Below are 19542 nucleotides of genomic sequence, written 5' to 3' on the forward strand. Positions count from 1 at the left end.
CTGAAAATGGCTTTCAAAATTAGTAGTTTAGCATTTTGTTGACGTCTTGCTATAATAAATTTGGCACCATATGCTTGTTCTTAGGCAGATACAGCTGAAAGGGTCAAATATCGAAAGGCTAAAAGCCCAAAGCCCCTCAAAAATCTTCCAATACCCATCCCTAGTTGATAATTATAAATGACGACTGCTTCCTAAGGGACAACTTTAAGACCACTAAATTCGAGAAAAGAAAATCATTTATTTGCAAAAAGATTCAATATTTGTCTACTACAACGTAAAAAAAACCGTTAGTGATCCCTTTAATTTACAAAAATGAAAATACTTTTTTTTTTTTTTTTTCTGAAGTGTAATAAAAGTGGAATATCTAACACAAACCGAAACAGGGAAATTAAATTTTCGATGAAGCAGGAGCTGTAAAACAAAAGAGAAGAAGACAAACAAACCATACACTCACCTAAAATCAATTTATCCTAGCTTTATTCAGTATGACTTTAATTTTCAGCTGTCACAAGTCGACAGCTGAGTCATCGGCGATGCTTGCCGTGTTGGATTTATAAAAGCTCTCTCGCTTTCTGAATATTTAAGTTATTTTGCAGAGACGAGCAATTTAGTATAAGACAGAAAGAAACAGAGAATCCTTATTCGATTTCCTAAGTGATGAAGCGAGCCTTCACCGACTACAAGGTACTTTATTTTATGTGGATATTTATCTTGCCGAATATCTTGCACGTGGGCCTGTGTCAAACGAATTGAGTTAATTATATAAAAGCCTTCCTTTAGCTGCAAATTATCACTACCCATCCATTTAAACCAACAGTACCCACAGACAGAGTCCACGAATCGTTAAATTACAAATTCTCTCATTCTTTGTCTCCAATCAAGCTTACGAAGTAGTGTAAGTTTCCAGTTATTTTCGTAAATGTAAAATCGTTCCATAAAATCACCTTGTTACCTACCGCAAAAACAATGTAGGTCTCAAATTACTTTTTCCATTTCTTTTTAATATGGACAAAACACCCCAAATTTACACTTGCGACCCTTAGACAATTAAAATGCGGCGGAAACTAGAAAATCTAATTTCCTCGTGCTATAATGGACATATTTCTTTTTTCGTTTGAAGTTACATTACTGAAAAAAGTCCTTTGAAAACATGAAGATCAAAACGGAAGGAATATTTACCTGCCACCTGATATTTCTTTAGAAATCTAATAAAGCATAAAAAGTAATTATTAATTCATTTCTCGACAGGAGTTTTGAAAAATTTGAGATAAACCCTTTACGAGTAAGCTCGCTCGTTTTTTAATGAATGTAATTTCTTCTCTTTTCGTCGCTGCTAGTAACTTTCCGATAGGTTCCTGTCATTGAATACTGTTTCACTAGCTCAGCTTTTAATTTATTTATTGGCGCAGTCATAAGAGTTTCATACACTTGACGCTGAAAAGCGCAAGTGTCAGCAAGTAAAAACAAAACAAAACAAAAGGTTGATCCTTGTCCTTGTGTTATTACTTTTAAAAAAAAACAGACGGACAGTTGACGTTTAATAAAAATATATCGTTGTTCCTCACCTAACTACGATTACATAAACTAATTTTGATTTCGAGAAGACATTATGACTTAATAATGATGGCAAGAAGAGAGAAAATAGTAAATTAATGTAATTTGTCGCTTCCAAATGACTCTGCCCAATATGGCCGCGCACATAAGGGTTCTCCCCACCTTTGCCGGGATAATACCTGGTATGTTTTAACAAGGTAATCTGGAAATCTGAAACGACCACACCTGTGGCCAAAATATCCCAAAAAAGGAAGGTTTTGCTTTTATCCTAGCAAACAGAGCAGGAGGGCATTTTGCGGGCGCATGCGTGCAACCGCTGTACAAAGACCGCGTGATCTTGGGAATAAAAATGGCGCGGAAGATTCAAACTTTGTTTTTTGTACTGTTTATCGTCACATATTTTAATATAGACGTAAATTTCGCTGAGAAAAAGTGTTTTGTGTGTGGCAAGGCTCTTATAAAGCAGATTTTCTGGCCTGCTTCGGGATCGTTGTTGCAAATAATGGGAAAATATGTGGGACAGGTAGGAAAGCCTTCACCGACAAAAATCAAACAGGCCGTAAAAAGAGGAAAACATTTATTCGTGTGCTGGAGTGTGATATATTAGGATCAAAACTTCACATCAAATCAATTGCTGTAATACAGGCAGAGTGCGAGCAATATTATAGCTTGTCGGGAGATTTTTTTCCTAAAGGGACGGCCACCAAAGAAAAGGGTTTTCCCTGAGGGGAAAGACATGTTTGGGTGTTCTGCACATGATAATACAGCTCACTGATGACTCCAAAGCAAAGCCAACTTGCCCTCGACTTGCAAACAGGGTTTCCTGGAACAAGAACTGCAGTTCTTTAAATCACATTTAGGCGACACAGAAGTAAAACGAGTCGTTATAACAGAACGAACATCAATCTTAAAGAAACAAACGTTGAATGAAAATTTGAAAATAACATTGTTTATAGTTAAAAATTATTTCTTAAGACATTTTATGCAGCAGTTATTAGAACGTTTCTGAAAAATATATATATCGCTTGTTCGTTTCATGCTATTTTTTGACTGGTGATCAAGGCTAGATTTTGATAAAGGAGCCAAAAATGTACTAATTAACATAGTAAAATGTAAACAAATAGTCTACCAGCAAAGAATTACCATAACACTTTAAAATTTAGACCGATCTCAGTAATTCTTTTCTTGTTCGACGGAATAATTGTGGTACATCGAAATGTGAAGTTATTTTGACCAATGCTTAAGTTTAAGGAAATAATCACTAACGATAGTTTCTCTGTTAGAATAAACCAGCGAGAACGTACGTTAAAGAAAGCTTAAAATTACCACAATAGACTATTTTTTAACGCTACCTTCGCAGCATTAGACGATAGTTCAAGTACTTCAGGCTCCATATATCATCGGTAGACGCTGGAGATCAAGGTTAGATTTTGAGATTTTTGCATCGTGAGAACGATGAAATTGCAGTTTTATGAAAAATCTGAACAAAATCATGACCATTCGCTCAAACCCGGGATACTTGATTATAACATCGTATAGTTAAAACTGCTGTTTTATATTTTAATACTAAGTAGCCGTAGCGCTTTGTCCGTTTAGATCTCCTAGCTATTAAAAACATGGGCAAGGTATTTAGGTTCTCGACATTCGGTCGCCATTTTGTTCACGCGCAATGTTTAATACACATAGCCAAAGTCGATCAGATAAACGGCACGCCGACACCAAAGTATGCTTGTTGTTGTCAGAAGATAAAGCAAGGACTCTTAGTATCGTATACAGCAAATAAAACTTAAAACACCTTTCATTTTGAGCTGAAAATTAGGCCATAAATTGTGAAAAATATGTAAACAATCGATAGCAGAACTTCTCTGTCGTGCGCACTAGCCCATATCGACGCATGCGCACGCAAAATGCCCTCCTGCTAGCAAACAGAGCTCAGCCAACGCCGGTAACACACGTTACGCTCAAATTTTTGCTCTATTGGCTATACCAATTATTCTTATGATAGTTCTTTGTGTTTCTGCCTTTTAGTTTTCCCTTCTGTTGTTGCAATCCACACCCCAGCTAACAGTCCGGCTTCTGTACCATTTTCAGTGATTGGACTAGATTCTTGAAATACTTTGGAGGATGGACTGCGACACTCAAGGACCGCCAACTTATCTGTCTTACATTTCTATGATCGCATCACTTTTTCTTTCAACCATTACTATACCGGGCAATTTACTTGTGTTGTTAGCGGTGTATAAAGACCCTCACAAAGAACTCCGAAAGCCGTTTACAATTTTTGTGGCCAACTTAGCAATGGCAGATATGACTGCGGGATCAGTAACAGAACCAATGGCAGCTTATTTTACAATCCAGGAGGTGCGGGGCGCTCTCGTGGAAGATTTCACCGTTTACTTAACGCACCTGAGCTATTTTATGTCGTGTACGACTTCGGTATTAACCCTTGGTGTACTAACTATTGACAGATATCTGGCGATATCCCATTCTTTGTGGTATAAAGCACATGTCACTTTGGAATCCGCCATAAAAGTGTGTATCGTCTTATGGCTTGTGTCCGTGACCCTTTCGCTGGCATATATCAAGACGGGCTTTATCAACTTCGCGTTTGTTTTTGCGAACACCGCGGTCTTAACCACAACATTTGTGCTAGTGTTTTCCTATTATAGAATCTTTAAAACTCTCCGAAGCAGGACACTGCAAGTTGGAACCTTACACGAAGGGAGAGATCAAAATTCTGAGAAGCATCGAGAGTCGATGATGTTGGAAAACAAACTGACAAAGCTATATATGATGATGCTGGGAGTATTTTTGCTGTGTTTTGTTCCATCGTGCTCGTTCATCTATGTTCTGTATTTCTGTTCGGCGTGTGATTGTGTTACAATTCATTGGCTTCGTGATATGAGTTTCATACTTGTTTTAAGCAGCAGTTCACTGAATCCAGTTTTGTACAGTTTAAGAATGAAGACATTCCGCAAAGCATTCAAGAGTATGCTAAACTTAAAGAGGAAACGTGGAAAAAACGACATAACGGAACAACCAGGACGTTCCGCAGGAAATCCTGCGCAGTTTGATTTAGGTTCCAAAGAATCTGTTACGGTTGTTAGGCAAATCAGTGAAGACAACTAGCGTCTCAAAAAACGATTTTTAATACACGAAGTTCCAAGGCAAAGGGGCCTGGCCGCTTTGGCCATTTTCACGCCTAGTTGTCAGTTACCATCAAAATAAACTGCGTTTTTACTACAACAGTTACTGATAAAACGCGTTAAACTTTGCCAAGATTATTCTGTTTAAGCATTAAAAAGTTGTATGATATTTTTTACAGTGTTCAGTAATAAAGTTCGGAAGAGCCAGAAGGGTCAGAAGATGGCACATCGTTGACAACGCTTATTTCCGGCTTTTCACTTCCCCTGTGTTTCTTTGAGGCGGCACGAGCGCGGTAGCCAACTACCACACACACAATAAGAAGAAAGAGGGCAATCGCTGTCAAAATCATCAATACGCAGAAATGGCGAACACTTCAGCTTTGCCTTGTCATCTGCAACATAAGAAAGGAAAGATTCAGTTACTGAAAATAAGCAAGGCAGTAGCTGAATACTTCATAAAATTATTGTCAAATACGTGTTACTGTCAGTAGGTTCCAGAAAACATAGGTAACCGACTAATGGCAGACAGAATTTTTTATCAAAATTGTGCAATGATTGCACTGACGAAAGCATCACAGTTGCAGATTAAATTTGTTTTTATACGTGTGTGCTTTTTTTTCTATTTCATGGTAGTTAATAAAGGCAGTCACAGCTCAAAACCGAGAGCAGAAACTGAAAGAGTTAACTCTGTCCCAAAAAGCAATTATAACCAGGAAAACAGTCACTCAGTGGCAAATGTAGTTTGTGACGATTGAGTGACTTGGGAATGAATACGTCAGGAATTATTACCTTGAAGCGTGTTACCATAGGGTCAGTTTAATTTGGTGATTATTAATTGGCATTTGGAGTAAAGAATTTTTTCATTCTTTCCCCTTTTCTTTGGGTTTCATGCCGCTGCATTTGATAAAAAAATACATTTTCACCTATCTATTTAGCAACATCTGGAGGTTTTTTTAGGTGTGGCACAAATTTTAAGTTTTGAGATAGTTGCAATTACAAGGAGACGGATTTTTTATTAGGATGTATTCTTAAAAATATGCTTTTTCACATTTAATATCTCCTGTTAGTGAAGTCAATTGAGGCTCGAGTAAACGTGCAAATACGTCACCTGGTGTGTGCAGCTCTGATTCTCCCCGCGCCCGCTTAAGAGACGTATCTGACCCAAAATGAATTTTGTATTGTATATCTTAACGAAATATTTGTTACTAAGCTGAACGAAATTATCTGCGACAGTATCTCTGGTCTGAAGAGAATGAGAGGGGAGGGAGAAGGATGATAGTAATAGAGTGTAATTTACCTGAGCCTGACTGAGCGGCTGTATTGCTGGTCTTGGTACAATTTTGACCTTCAGGACAGTCATCTGCACCAAGAGAGGGTTCCTCTTCTATACCTGTTGACGAAAAAAAATCAATATACTTAACGATAATTGCAACGAGTTTTCCAAGAGAAAGTTAAGTCATCTTGGCGAAGTCTAATCTAATTATTTTAGTTATATATGAAATATTCCGTAAGTTATATGTGAAATATTCCGACCCTATCGCCCACCTAGAGGCAAGGAACTGAGCTTATATGAAATATTGTTTAGTAAGAAACAGGTATCATTTTTGCTGGCAACGATGCAGTGGTCTGCCATGAACAGGAAATAATGAGTATAAAACTAAACTGATAGGTAGATTTGGACCTAAATGTATATTTGCTGAGTTAAGAAGCAAAGATTCAAGAAGGTATTGTATTCAGATGCGTCAGGGTGTGTTCAGGAAAACTGAAGTAAAATAGAATAAAAGAATAAAAAGGAACGGTAAAGAAGAAAGGTAGCAGGTAGCACGGATGGAAGGGTATGAAGGGACATAACAATCGGACATTTATTTAGCTGAATGCCATACCGGTCCCGTGTTGACAGATTCTGCCTTCATAACCTTCTTTGCAAGAACAGGAAAAGTCGTTGATCCCGTCACTACATGTCCCTCCGTTCAAACAAGGATTAGGTTCACAGTCATAAATATCTAAACAAACATCAATAGAGAGGGAGAAAAGGTCATAGTATTAACACCTCTGTTTTGACAAAAGAAATACAATATAACCTTCTTGGGACGAACGAACCTCTCTCTATGACTGATGACTGATGATGATGACACTACTACTGATACTGATGACTGAGACACTCTCTTTAAACTATCTAAGAACAATAATACACACACACAGAATGGAAAGGAAAGATTACAAGGGGAAATGGTTTGAAGTCCAACTAGAACATACCAGTTACACTTTCTACTTGTTAGTTAGTGACTACTGGTGTCCAAAATACCGTACTAGGGAGATAATGCATGATAATATGTTAAAAGATATTGATTCACCCTCCCCCCACAACATTTGACGACCTTTACAGTACCTTGGAGACCAGAGCATTTCAGCTTTCCTAAGGTGTGGTAACCCATTTCACTGTTGGATTCTTGTGTGTCACCAAACCGTAGCTCTTTTACAGGCAGGTCTGGTTTCCAAGTGAGTAAACCTTGATCCGAGCGCCAAACTCTGTCATTTTTGTTACAGTTGCACTTTTGAGATGTATCCGCGCAGGTATTGGGCACATTCACCCCGCACGCGCATAGTGTTTTTTCCGCGATTACTACCGGTTCCTCCCCAGTACGTCCTCTTATTGACCATCACGTGACACCCACCAGGCATATGACCTTAACCTGGAATGCAAGCATTCATATCCGAGGAACTGTTCGCATTCCACTGAGATGTCGGCTAGCCGGGAAAGTTGGTCGATACTTGCAGCGTAGTTAATAACACGACGGTATGATCCAATGTTGTTATAACCAACAACCGCAGACCTGCTTTCACTGTCGTGACTTATCACTGTCACGCCAACACCGCTCGACATGTCACAGTATACTGAAAATGGAGGGTTGCGGCCTGGTCCATCGGGATCTATGGTATAGTTACCGCTCGGAGTAGAGGGCTGGTTGTTGAGTAAAGTTGTGCATGACCTTTCTGAAATGCAGAAAAGCAAATAATGACCATATGAATAGATGGATGGATGGATGAATTGGCAAGCGAGTGAGTGAATTCATCTAATTGCAACAAAAACGTTTTTAGTATTCTTTCTATTTATTGTCGTCTGAGTATGTAATAAAAAAAGACATGTAGTTGCATTGCAATTTTTTTTACTTAAAAGCCACTCAGGAAGGACTTGTTGCAACTGCACAGCACACAACTTGCTCCTAAAAGAGTTACTAATAAGCGAAACATAATACAAATATATACCTAGAGAAATGTTATTTGCATTTAATTTTTAAAAAAGTCCGCATGTCGTTATAAACGAGAAACAGTAAGTAGTTGTAATTTTTAATCTTAAAGCGTTAATGATGTAATCGAAATACAAAAATCAAAATTCATAACGTTCTGTCGATTTGTTGAAATGTTCTATAGTAGAACCAACTATATATTTATCTTGGTGTATTGTTTCGAAATATTTTTTTTCTTGAGTGAAGGAATGATCCAGAATAAATTATTTTTAAAATCTATCAAATTGTTTGACAACTGGCAAAAAATGTTAACATGATCATTGTAAAATTAATCATTGTTAAAGTTTCAATAAAAAAAAACTTTGAGTGAACGCGTTTTAGCCACTTTTCAAGCGAATCCTTGTTATTACCGAATAAGTATCCATGAATCTATTTTTTTAATATTTTTTAAAAGAATTATTGCACAAGCCTTGTTTGACCGTCGGTCGTGAAAACGTACTATAGATGTAGCATGGTATCCAAGGTCACAACGTGGGTTGGTTATTTATTTGTATTTTTATTTGGAGTGTTTACTTCAGGAATGTTCTAGACCGAGAAACAGTAATTTGATTCATTCTGGCTGCACTCTTGACTACGAGCCTAGACACAAACTCGCTCGTACAGATTGAAATGTTATTTATTACTGCTTTAAACGAATTAAACGAGTATAACATAAAAATTACTATATTGTTCAAAAGAGCTTTATAGTTACTGCTGTGACGATTTTCGGTTGTTAATATTAAACAGTAATGAAAAAGACATTTCACTGTCCTGTATAAATAGTTTGCTAGTAGAGTAGCAGTCGATACCTTGACAACCAAAACTAAAAATTAAATCTCTAAGGATGACCATTTTACTCTATGAAAAAGGAAGCAACAGAGAGATCATCTTAAAAATGAAAGCAGAAGAGCAAATAATTAAATTAAATATTTCATTTTTTAAAAAGGCTACTTTAGCATTCATAAAGTTATAAACCAAATAAAACAAAAATAACTTGCCTTGTGCTCTTGTAAGACTTAAGATTGTCACAACTATCGCAGCAAGAAAACACGCCATTTTACAGCGAAGTACCTCAGCAATGCTGGTTCGTTATCGACAAACTAGAAATGAGCGTCAACAAACCCACCCAATCTAAAAACAAATATTTTCACAAAACAAAGACTTCATCGACATCAACGTTAACTAAAGAACTTAGAACAATAACACTTGTTTTTGTATTGTCAATAATCGCTACGTAAATTAATTTTCATTCTCTAAATCGCGCCTTGAGTTATTCTAGAAGTATCTTTTAACGTCATCAGTCAAAAACAGTAGCTAACAGTGCAATTGTTGTAATTGTCCGGCTTAAATTACTTATTAAATGAAAAGTTCTGGCGTTTAAAAAATGTCGAGTAGTTTTATCGATTTCAAACAACATTAGTACGCAATTTTGTGTCTGTGTTTTGTAAATAAAAAATTGCCAAAACTTTGGCTTGAACGTCCCGATGAAAGAGTTGGACATATAAAGAATATAATTATTTATATGACGTCAGACCACGCCGCGTGCACTCAAGTGGATTAGTCACAGTCGGGAAACTCAGTTCTTGTTTACGAGAAATTCAGCTTTTGAAGGAGTTATGAGCAGACGTTGACTTGGCTAGCTAACTTTGAAGAAAGTTAAATTTTTATTGTGGCTAAAATGGTCTAAAATGTTTAAGTGATTTGGAAGTTACAGGATTTTGATTTTTAAGGTCGATGGCGTGGGCCAGCGAGTCTAGCGTTTTGGTTTTTCAGTGTTTTTCATCTGGCGTCCGGTAAATAAGAGTCTTTGAATAAAATTAACAAAGTATATTCGGTTCATGCTTAGCACCAGTGGGTCTATCGAGTTTTGGATTAACACTATAGTTTGGATAGCACGAGATAAGCACCAGAGTTCTTTTGGTTCAGATCGCTCGGATAACAAGGATATTTATGACATTATAATGGTTTTCTATTCCCTTCTTAATCCAAGCCCGACCAATTCTTCTTCACTCAACCGGCTTAAGGAAATTTAAAAATTCCTTCTTGAAAATTTTACTTATACTTTAATTTGTAAATTTGATTGTACATCATTGCAATAAATTAACGTCCTCAAGCCGAAGAGCACAGTTTCGATATCCCGATTTTGTGAGGAGAAATAAGGTGGCGATCACAATCGTGGAATTAAACGGACAAAAATTTGCTTTAAACTATGCAAGCCGCTACATGTCAAGGCACTTTAGCTTTGGAATGGACTAAAACTCATACAACTCTGAATTTGAACTTGCCAGAGAGTGCATAACACTTGTTTCGTATAAAAATGAATACGCGGGAACAAGCTGTTTAAATCTATTTTCTTTGAAGATGGAACTCACTACCAAATATTCGTCGGTAAGTCGGGTATTAAGTGTGAATATATTGGCTTATTCGTGACACACTTTTTCATGAACGCCTTCTAAGCAGAAGCAAGTAAAGAAAGGGACTGAAAACAATGTGTTGCGAGAGAAGTTGCATGATTTCAGCCTTTCAATTTTTTTTTTATTATGCATGGTCTGAACCAACTGCCATTCAAGCAGTCAAGTAGAACGTTAAACAAAAATTGCCACTCGTTAAAACAAAACAACAGACATCAGTGGATTACTTCCAAACGTGTTTTGAAAGTCGGACTTCTCGCATGTTTCGTTGTACTAAAGATATTTCTGCAAATATGTTGCTTTCATAAGATATCGTACCGTATGCTTTACATTTTGAGATTGCAGTCTAGCTCTTGACTTGTAAAGACACATTTAGCCTGGGGTTTGTTGGCATCATTCTACAATTAGAAGGTCAAATGAACAGAAATTTCGATTTTTTTTATTTTTTGTCCATGTGTTTATTAAGAGCCAAATAAACATATCCCGAAGTTTCAAAGCAATCGGACATTGCATCGCAGAGATATAGCAAGTTGATAAGTGTTTTTTTAGGCCTTCATTATCGTAGAGTGCTCGGAAAAATTGTCGGAAAGTAAAAACTTGTGACGTCATAATTGGTGTTTTGGAAGACGACCGCAGACCGATTCCGCAGACCGCACGTTAGAATTTAAATAAATGTTTTTAGTGATATTTCGAGCAGTTATTTCGTTCTGTTCGGCCCTTTTTCAGTTGATTCATTGTTGGTTGTTGTTCAGAGACGCGCATTTTTTTAGTAAAATAGCTAAAGCTCAAAAAAAGCTTTAAGTTTTGTTTGCTGTCGTTCTGCATAATCATGTGAGACAGGTAGAATGCACGCCGGTATAAAAACCAATTAGGAATCTCTATTGTTCTTCTCATTAGCATTTTATGTTAATGAGCAGAATTATCTGCACGTGCGTTAACTATGCACGCGCGTTTTGAATCTTAGTACACTCAAAGCCGTTCTCTGCCGAACAACAACGTGAAATGACGAAGTTCTGCGTATGTTGGACAACGTCAGCCACGACGGCTCATATTTGGTTTTTCTATTTGAGGTTAAACGCTCTCTTTGAATATTCAGCGGGAGCTAGTTCTTATACCAATAAATAAGCAGAATATGTCCTGAAAGTTGCGAGATTCTCAAGTAAAATATAAATTCATTTTCCACCGGACGTTGTCGTTAACGTTGCCGTCGGTGCGGTCTGTGGAATTGGTCTGCGGTTGTCTTGAAAAACACCAATTATGACGTCAAAAACTCGTTCCATTCCTTCCATTTCAGTGCGCAGTCATTCAAAAACGTTTTCGTGAACTCTTCGGAAATCTTCGTATTTTTTGCTGTTATTCACGCTTTAAGGCTTGGAAAGCAAATTTTTTTTTTAATTTTACTCAATAATGGATAGTTTAGCGTTTTGTTGGTTAAAATGGCATTTTGAAATTTCTGTTCATTTGACCTTTAACGAATTTCAGAACAATCTTTTGTCGCCGGCTCCCCCGAAAGGCTATTTTTTTGAAGAAAGAATTTGACCATTTTCCCTTGCACAAAATAACTCTTCAATAGGAAGAAAAATAAGAGTTAGTGACAAACTATACGTTAATTATTTTTCTTTTGTAATTAGCTCTCAGTTTTGTAACTTTTTGTACCATTTATAATTTTCGCAAACTCTACTTACCATTATTAATTCTTATCTATCCAGAACGATCATTTTTTTTTTTTACAAAAAAATAAAAGTGCTTTGGTATTAGCTTTTGAACGGTAAAACGACTTTACATTAAAAAAACCCTGTCACGAGTGCTATTCACCCTCTCACTTCACAAAGAAACGATGATGAGGAGAAAGTACGATCGCTCCAACTTTTATTATGCATACTGGCCGGCGAACCTTTTCTTTGTGAAAAGTTTTAGCACAAAGGCCGAATTGTTCAATCATTTTGTTTGTTTCTTTAGGTGCCTGCAAGCACAAATATGCTACATTTACATTAATTTAGTTATCTACATAGATGTATCTTTCAATATCTAGCAATTCTATATCTATGGCCGCAAAGAGCTGTAAATAAATCATTGTTGATTATTCAACGTTTATATGATCGTGGGTTTAAACACTGCCATTTTTGTAAAACTTGTAGTAATAAATCCAGTAATATGTTCCCGAGTAGACCAAACTTATATATTTAATGGGGAATCTCGTTAAATCTTGTTATTTTCTTCTTACAAGAAGCAGAATACAGTAAAAAAATGAAAATCAGTTTGTTTATCAAGCTGTTGGTTGTGTACATATAAATAATGTCAATGAATTTTATTACAGAAGCTGGCTATAATTTCATCGAAATCGTGCCGTTTCTCCCCGCCTAGCGCACTCTTTTTATGACTCACAAAAACGATTTGTTAAAACTATAACGTATTTTTTCAATTTACATCACTTAGTTTTCGTGTCTTCTCCGAATAGTCGACCTAAAAGATAGAGACGATTTAGATTGGAAGAGTCCATTGTTACGCAAATTATGTTACCAGGAAAGGAGCAAATTTTATTAACCATTACTGGTACAATCTCCAGTTGATTAAACAGAAATAAAATGTGATTTTTTTTCAATCGGTTTTGTGTATTCAGCTCTAGCTTGAATTTAAGCTAGCTGTAATCAGAAATACAATAAAACTAAATGCATGATATTGTAAGTTTGATTCCCAACACATTTAAAGCTAACTGTTAGGGCTCAATTCTTAGTAACCAATGCAATAAAGCAAAACGCCATTCTTGGTCCATGGGCCCTACGAGGTTAATAATTACGTAACTTTCAAAGGGTTCTCCTGCCGGTTCCTTTCAGGGAATGGTAACTTGTAAATTTGTATTGTTGTTTGGACAAAAAAGTCCAGTTAAAATGCAAAGCAAACATTCATCGAAACCAGAAAGTAGCAAGTTGAGAAAAAGACAATGGACCGCGTCACACCCAAATTTCTAAGTTTCCATCGAGATGACACAATGAGGCAATCTTAGTTTTACTCGATCTTTGTAAGGTGTACTGTAGTAGTCAGAACGGAAACGATTAGCAAGCCCATGTCTCATGTTATCGAAATTTTTTTATCTTACTTATTTCTTTCCAAATTCCTGTCTGGAATTGTTAGGTCGAATAGAAGAAAACTAAAAGTAATTAGATTGAAATTTTTATTAGAATTAAAGTTTGCTTTTAATCGACCAATTAGATCACTTTTGAAGCGAAATTTTCTCAGGTGAGCAAATCGAAGGCATTGGTTTGTAATATCGCAACTTTTGAGGTGTAATTTTACAAGGTATATAACTGGATGCCAGGACGTTTAGTGGAATACGAAAAAGAGGGAGTGATTTTGTGCTGAACGAGAGTAGTAATGTACTACACTCTAAGGCAAAAAATTTTTTGCCTTAGAGATTTAGTACATAACTACTTCCCGTTGTTGGGATCAAATACGGAAAACAAAAATGGAAAACAAAAATGGAAACCAATCCTGAAAACAAACCCTGTAATCAAAACTGTATCAATCCTGAAAACAAACCCTGTAATCAAAACTGAATCCAAGCGTAGCCGTCTCATATGACATAAACTTTAGTTTATGTCATATAGAGACTGATGTTCAAATAAAATTTTTAAATTTTATTTGCTCAATTAGTATAAATAAATATGCTCTTATACCTTTTTCAAAATTTTGGATACAGTGCGTTTAAACACCCTTTTTTTTAAAAACAAAAAACCAACCCTAAAAAACAACCCTAACTCAACCCTTGGTTCAAAAAAAAAAATAGGTCTAATAAAAATGCTGATTAAAACGCACTATTAAAAGTTATATAAAATTATAATGTTTTATTATTATATAGAAAAGTTATGGTATATAAATTAAATTATACTAAAATATGGAAGTTGATGGCAACAAATGGTATGAGCGTTGAAATATGGAATGAATTAGAACGTGAAATGAATAAAACATATATAAAAAAAATGAATAATAAGCTTTACCATATCAATAAAATAATTGATAAATTAAGCACTGAGAATAAAATTTTAATTAGTGATAATCAAAGGGAAAAAATAAATGAAATATTTAAATTATTAATTGTAAATCATAGTACTATAATTAAATTTATAAAAATAAATAGTAATATGGAAAAAGAAAGACATAGGCTTATAAGTATTCGTTATTTGTTAAAGAGGATATTTCAACAATTAGATATACCCAGTGTTTACATTGAAGATAGTAAACAACAAAAAACACGAGAATTTAATCAAAGATACTGGTCTGAAATATGGTTTGTATTAGGCGAAAATATATGTGATATTACTGCAAACTAAATTCTTGTTTTTATATTTTGATTGATATATAAATATATTTAATATATATTTATATATTAAATCCTTCATAGAAATCCAGTTGTTAAATTCATTAGCTATTTCTTTTTATTAGTTTTCTTTTACCAGCTATCATAGCTTGAGCAGCTGTAGTGCGTTTAAATATGTTTCAAATCCTTGATTGGAATCCAACTGTTGAAGTCATCACTGTATCCTTTCCACTTAACTAAAGCTTGTTTCTTCTTATAATCTCTACGGATCACTTTATCAATTCTGAATACATCCTGTTTTGCTTTTAATAATTCAGGTTCATAAAAGCTACCTTTTATTTCTTCATCATTCAAATCTTTTATTTTGTATGTAATGGGATTAGTATGTTGGATCTTAGTAATTACGAACATTTCTTCACTCCAATTCGGTGTATAACCCTTATCGAAAACAATTCGTTTATACTTAGATATTCGGACCTTGTCACCAACCTTAAATTTTGGTTTAGCTGATAATGGCTCCATATCACCGTATAGGTTAAAGTAAACAGTTCCTTCATTCTTTTTCTTTGAAGCTTCTGTGGGTGTCATTTTGATAGAGCTATGTTTTGTATTATTATATTCTTTTACTATTTTTGGAAGTATTTCAAGATACTGTGTATTACCTTGAATAGTAAACTGTTTGTACATTTTATTTTTCAAAGTTCTATTAAATCTCTCAATAACAACAGCTTTACCTTCATTAAAAGTGGAATACATGTTAATATCATTTTGCTTTAGCCATTCCTTGAATGTTTTGTTATAAAATTCAGATCCCTTATCGACCCAGACATATTCAGGTTTACGCTTGTCATTAATGACAATATTGTTGAAAGCGTTAGTTATTGATGCACCTTTCTTATCTTTCAATTGTATAGCCCAAGCAAATTTACTGAATACGTCAATTATAGTCAATAGATATTTATAACCTTTATTCCATTTTGAAAGTTTATCCATAAAAACTAAATCAGCAGACCATATCTCGTCAATTCCATTTGATATTACTCTTCTAGTTTTAAATTTTTGTCTGATTGGTTTATGTAACTCATCGGCTAATTGTTGAGACCAATCATTTTTACTCAACGCCGTTTTCCGTTTTTTGGCTTCTTTTTTTTTATACCCAATCCGATTTTTCTTTTACTAGCGATTAAAGCTTGTACCCCTGTTGTTCCCCACGGACGGTCTTTAAATGGTATTTTTGATATTCTCTTAAGCATAAGATCATCTGCCTTATGTTTATCAGCTAGTGATTTTGAATTACTGTAATCAATATCATGTTGTTGACATATGCTATCAAGATTGTTTATTGGATCTCTATATTTAGGATCGTTAGAAGCTAATCTTTCTTCTAATCGAGTACCTGGTCCGCAATAATTGTACTTTTTGCCTGTAGGTGTTCTCATGTGTAGTTCTCCAAGTTTTGATAGGTGTTTTTGAATATCAATGCCTCCCCCTTTAACGAATTTACTCTTATTCTTCCTGCATATATGGCAAATTGATTTTTCAATAAGTCGGTTATTATTCGTTTTTACTTTTTTAGTATTGATTGATTTTGTTTTTTTCTTACACGAAACACAGTATGATTGACACATTATATATATATTGATTAGATATTAATCGCAATAATGATTAATCCATTTACCGTTTTTATATTCACTGTAATTGCATTTTGGATCGGTATTTTCGTGAGCATACGAACCTGCTGGCTTCCAAAAACTCTTTGTTTGGATACCGCTACGAGGGTTTACCATGCCTTTCGCAAAATCACCTCGCCAAAATTTTTTAAATAAATCCTTATCACCACCGGTAATACCCATTATGAAGCTTGCAACGTCTTGTGATTGTTTGAACCCGGGTATCTTTTCGCCGACCTTATTGTTAATCGTTTCACCAACTCCTTGCCCCTTTTTCTCACTGACAAATTTGGTTTTAATGATTTTGCATTCTAAGCAAACGCAACGCAACATAAGTCTTCCGTTCTTTGATCTTACATATTGTTCAGAATTAGGTACACAATTTGTTATTTTTTTTTGTTTCACACAATACGATTTTACCATTATATATATATAAGTTATATATTTCTGAAATAATGTTGAATGAATTTCTCATTCTTCATTGTGTCATATATGTCAAACACTTTCAATAAATTATAATACGATTTCCCCTTATTCATTTCGTTGAGAAAGTATAGACAAAAGTATCCGCAGGTGGTAGTCTTTATGCTCTGTATCTGATTGTTTTGATGTATCAATGTTAAATTCTTCTTTTTTGCGTGATCGACTATTTCTTGAAATGGAGGCATACCGAAACTATCAAAATAATTGATAGCGTTATCTTTTACATAAGTTGCAACCCAATGACTTCCGCTCATATATGATGGTTCAAGATTATAAATGAATAATCCTAATTTGTGATTATGTGGAACGGTCTCATCTCTCATTAGTACATCTTTTATTGGTATATTCAAATACTTACACCATTGTATGAGATCAAAATTACTCATGGGTATATTCTTATGAAATTTTGGCTTGATTACTTTTTTTTGGGTTTTGAAATCTTTTTTTTTGAAATATAATTTGGAAGAACTAATCCCCCAGTTTTGAGAAATTTATTATATTGATCCCAAGAACCAATGAATGGTGGCGGTCTGTAAGATAATGCATTTCTCTTATTTGGTAGTTTGATTTTACCCCCGTCTTTTTTCGTTGTTGTGTCATGAGTTGTTGATTTGTTAGTTGTTGACCTTCTTGATCTTGTTTGCGTTTTCGGAGCACTAATTCCAATCATTGGAAAACCAATTCGCGGTGCCCCATGACCGACCCTAATGACCTTTCGAATTTGTGTCTTTGAGATGTTTAAATCAGATCCAACACCTAACTTCTTAGCCTTATTCAATTTATTGATTTGTCGTTTAGTTAGCATTAAACTGTCATTTCCAGTCAGATCTGAATTGCTTAAGCGAATTGTAATTTCACTTTTATTTCTATAAGCAGTCAAAAGCTTCCTTCGCTGTCCTTCTGATAGATTAACTTTATGAGAGTGATAAGTTGTCATTACTTGTATATATACTACGTTATATAATTTCTTGTTTATAAAACGTATACAAAATAAAATGGTTTATACATAATATTCAATTGATTGATTTATACAATAACCAGCTCATTACCCACCTTGTCAATGACGATTGTCTCATTATAAAGAACGATGGCATGGACGTTGAAAGGACTATCTTCCGCACTATTAGCGTTTAGTTTATATCTGAAGATCAACTGCTTTGGGTCTCTAGTTACTCGCTCTGCTTGATATGATAAATCAAAAAATATAATAGGATAGAGAGAGTTGTAATTTGCCAAGTTGAGTTGTGTACCGCTGTTGTAATCATTCTTTCTCATACCATAAGACATCAAATCATTGAAGATCCTAACTTTGGACTCACTATCATATTCGGTCTCAGGATAAAACACTCCGTTGCCGTATTCCAATCGGCATGTTGTCAAATAACTACCATTCCCACGGTCAAGATTGATATTGTAGGTATCAAATTCATAGGGATTTTCATCTGCATTGTTTGATTTAGCTCGTTGTAGATATACAAAGATAGCCTTAACATTATCAATACTGGATGAGATCTGGAAGAATCCACTGCTATTCGTTGGTGCGGAAACCTCATACATTTCGCGCATATACGTCCAAGTGTTCTTTACCAAGAAGGAACTAACAAACTTATCATATAGGCTGTCCTTTGGAGTCAATTTTGGGACCCATAGAAGGAATCTATTAAGGACCACTCGTCCATCATCTACATCATTGGCCTTTTTAAGTAATTCGGCGTCATTCTGTAACTGTATATTGAACTGGAGTTGCATTGGGAGTAACATTCGACCTTCAAGCTCTTCAAAGAAACTGTAACGATTTAGAGGTATAATAACATTGACATCATTGAGACCTGTCGTCAAAAGTCGTCTAGCCTCAAACCCTACATTCTGATTAGCATTTGCTATCCTATGGTCGGTATCTAGATACCAAAGACTATTTTTTGCTACTGAGCGACTAAAATCGTCACTATATTCGAGGAGGTTCTTAACGAAAGTAACTTTATGGAGATTATCGGTATCATAAACGATTTTTCCTGCTGATTTAATCATCATGTGGGCAATCAATGAATGTGCTCCATTAATAACTGTGATACGATTCGCCCCCGTGGTTGCTCCATCAGCTAACATTTGCACCTGAAATTGCACCTCGAAATACGCATTATACCAATCGTAGAATGAACTTCTATCGTTAATCGTGAACTTATAGCCGTTTTTAAGTTGGTGCTGACCGTTAGCTGGGACTCGAATAACATCATCGAGTTGAAATCGAACCAACTCGGACCTCTGTAAGTATTCGCTTGTTCTAAAAGACATATATTATTATGTTACATAATTTTGCAATTATGTACCAATTTTTTTAATCATTTTATTCATTTTACTCAACGCCTTCTTTTTACACCTGATCCTGATATTAATCTATTAATGATCATATCAGTACTTTCATTTTTCTGTTGGTGTCTGACAGGTGAGGCATTTACTTTCTGTAAGATTGGGGATAGTGACTTTTGCCCAGCATTTCCCTTCCTCATATTCCTAAGCCTTTCCATTATAAGGTCTCCGGCTTTTTCTGATGCCCTTTTACCCAGTTTATCACCTGCATGAGAAATACCTGATTTTATCGCCTTCTTACCTAAGGGCTTGACAATTTTTTTAACAACAGACGACATAACACTCTTCATTGGTTTGAAAATGTTATCA

General features: G+C 35.2%; 2 protein-coding genes across 3 annotated transcripts; one reads left to right on the forward strand and one right to left on the reverse strand.

The window, feature by feature from the left end:
* Positions 1 to 3678: 3678 nt before the first annotated feature.
* On the forward strand, positions 3679 to 4757 carry LOC144655139 (adrenocorticotropic hormone receptor-like). Its single transcript, XM_078515353.1, has one exon. The coding sequence runs from the start codon at positions 3679 to 3681 to the stop codon at positions 4681 to 4683; it is 1005 nt and encodes a 334-aa protein (XP_078371479.1). The 3' UTR covers positions 4684 to 4757.
* Positions 4758 to 4779: 22 nt separating this feature from the next.
* LOC144654468 (contactin-associated protein-like 2) lies at positions 4780 to 9128 on the reverse strand. Of its 2 annotated transcripts, XM_078514625.1 has the most exons (5): positions 8986 to 9128; positions 7090 to 7694; positions 6584 to 6703; positions 5998 to 6090; positions 4780 to 5092 (listed from the first exon to the last, which is right to left on the reverse strand). In XM_078514625.1, exons 2-5 carry the CDS (start codon positions 7133 to 7135, stop codon positions 4956 to 4958), a joined length of 396 nt encoding a protein of 131 aa, XP_078370751.1. In that variant the 5' UTR covers positions 7136 to 7694; positions 8986 to 9128; the 3' UTR covers positions 4780 to 4955. The 2 variants fall into 2 exon arrangements, with proteins under 2 accessions (XP_078370751.1, XP_078370750.1); XM_078514624.1 differs by lacking the exons at positions 4780 to 5092; positions 5998 to 6090; positions 6584 to 6703 and having other exon boundaries at positions 7144 to 7694.
* Between the last annotated feature and the right edge of the window lie 10414 nt (positions 9129 to 19542).

The sequence above is a fragment of the Oculina patagonica genome, chromosome 5 (genome assembly GCF_052425735.1).
Source record: "Oculina patagonica isolate OP01 chromosome 5, crgOcupat, whole genome shotgun sequence".
NCBI classification, from domain to species: domain Eukaryota; kingdom Metazoa; phylum Cnidaria; class Anthozoa; order Scleractinia; family Oculinidae; genus Oculina; species Oculina patagonica.

Coding starts and splice junctions, on each gene's coding strand:
- LOC144655139 (XM_078515353.1), top strand. CDS start 3,679: ATGGACTGCGACACTCAAGGACCGCCAACTTATCTGTCTTACATTTCT.
- LOC144654468 (XM_078514624.1), bottom strand. CDS start 9,043: ATGGCGTGTTTTCTTGCTGCGATAGTTGTGACAATCTTAAGTCTTACA. Junction 7,695..8,985: donor AAGTCTTACAAGAGCACAAG/GCAAGTTATTTT, acceptor TCTGCATTTCAG/AAAGGTCATGCACAACTTTA.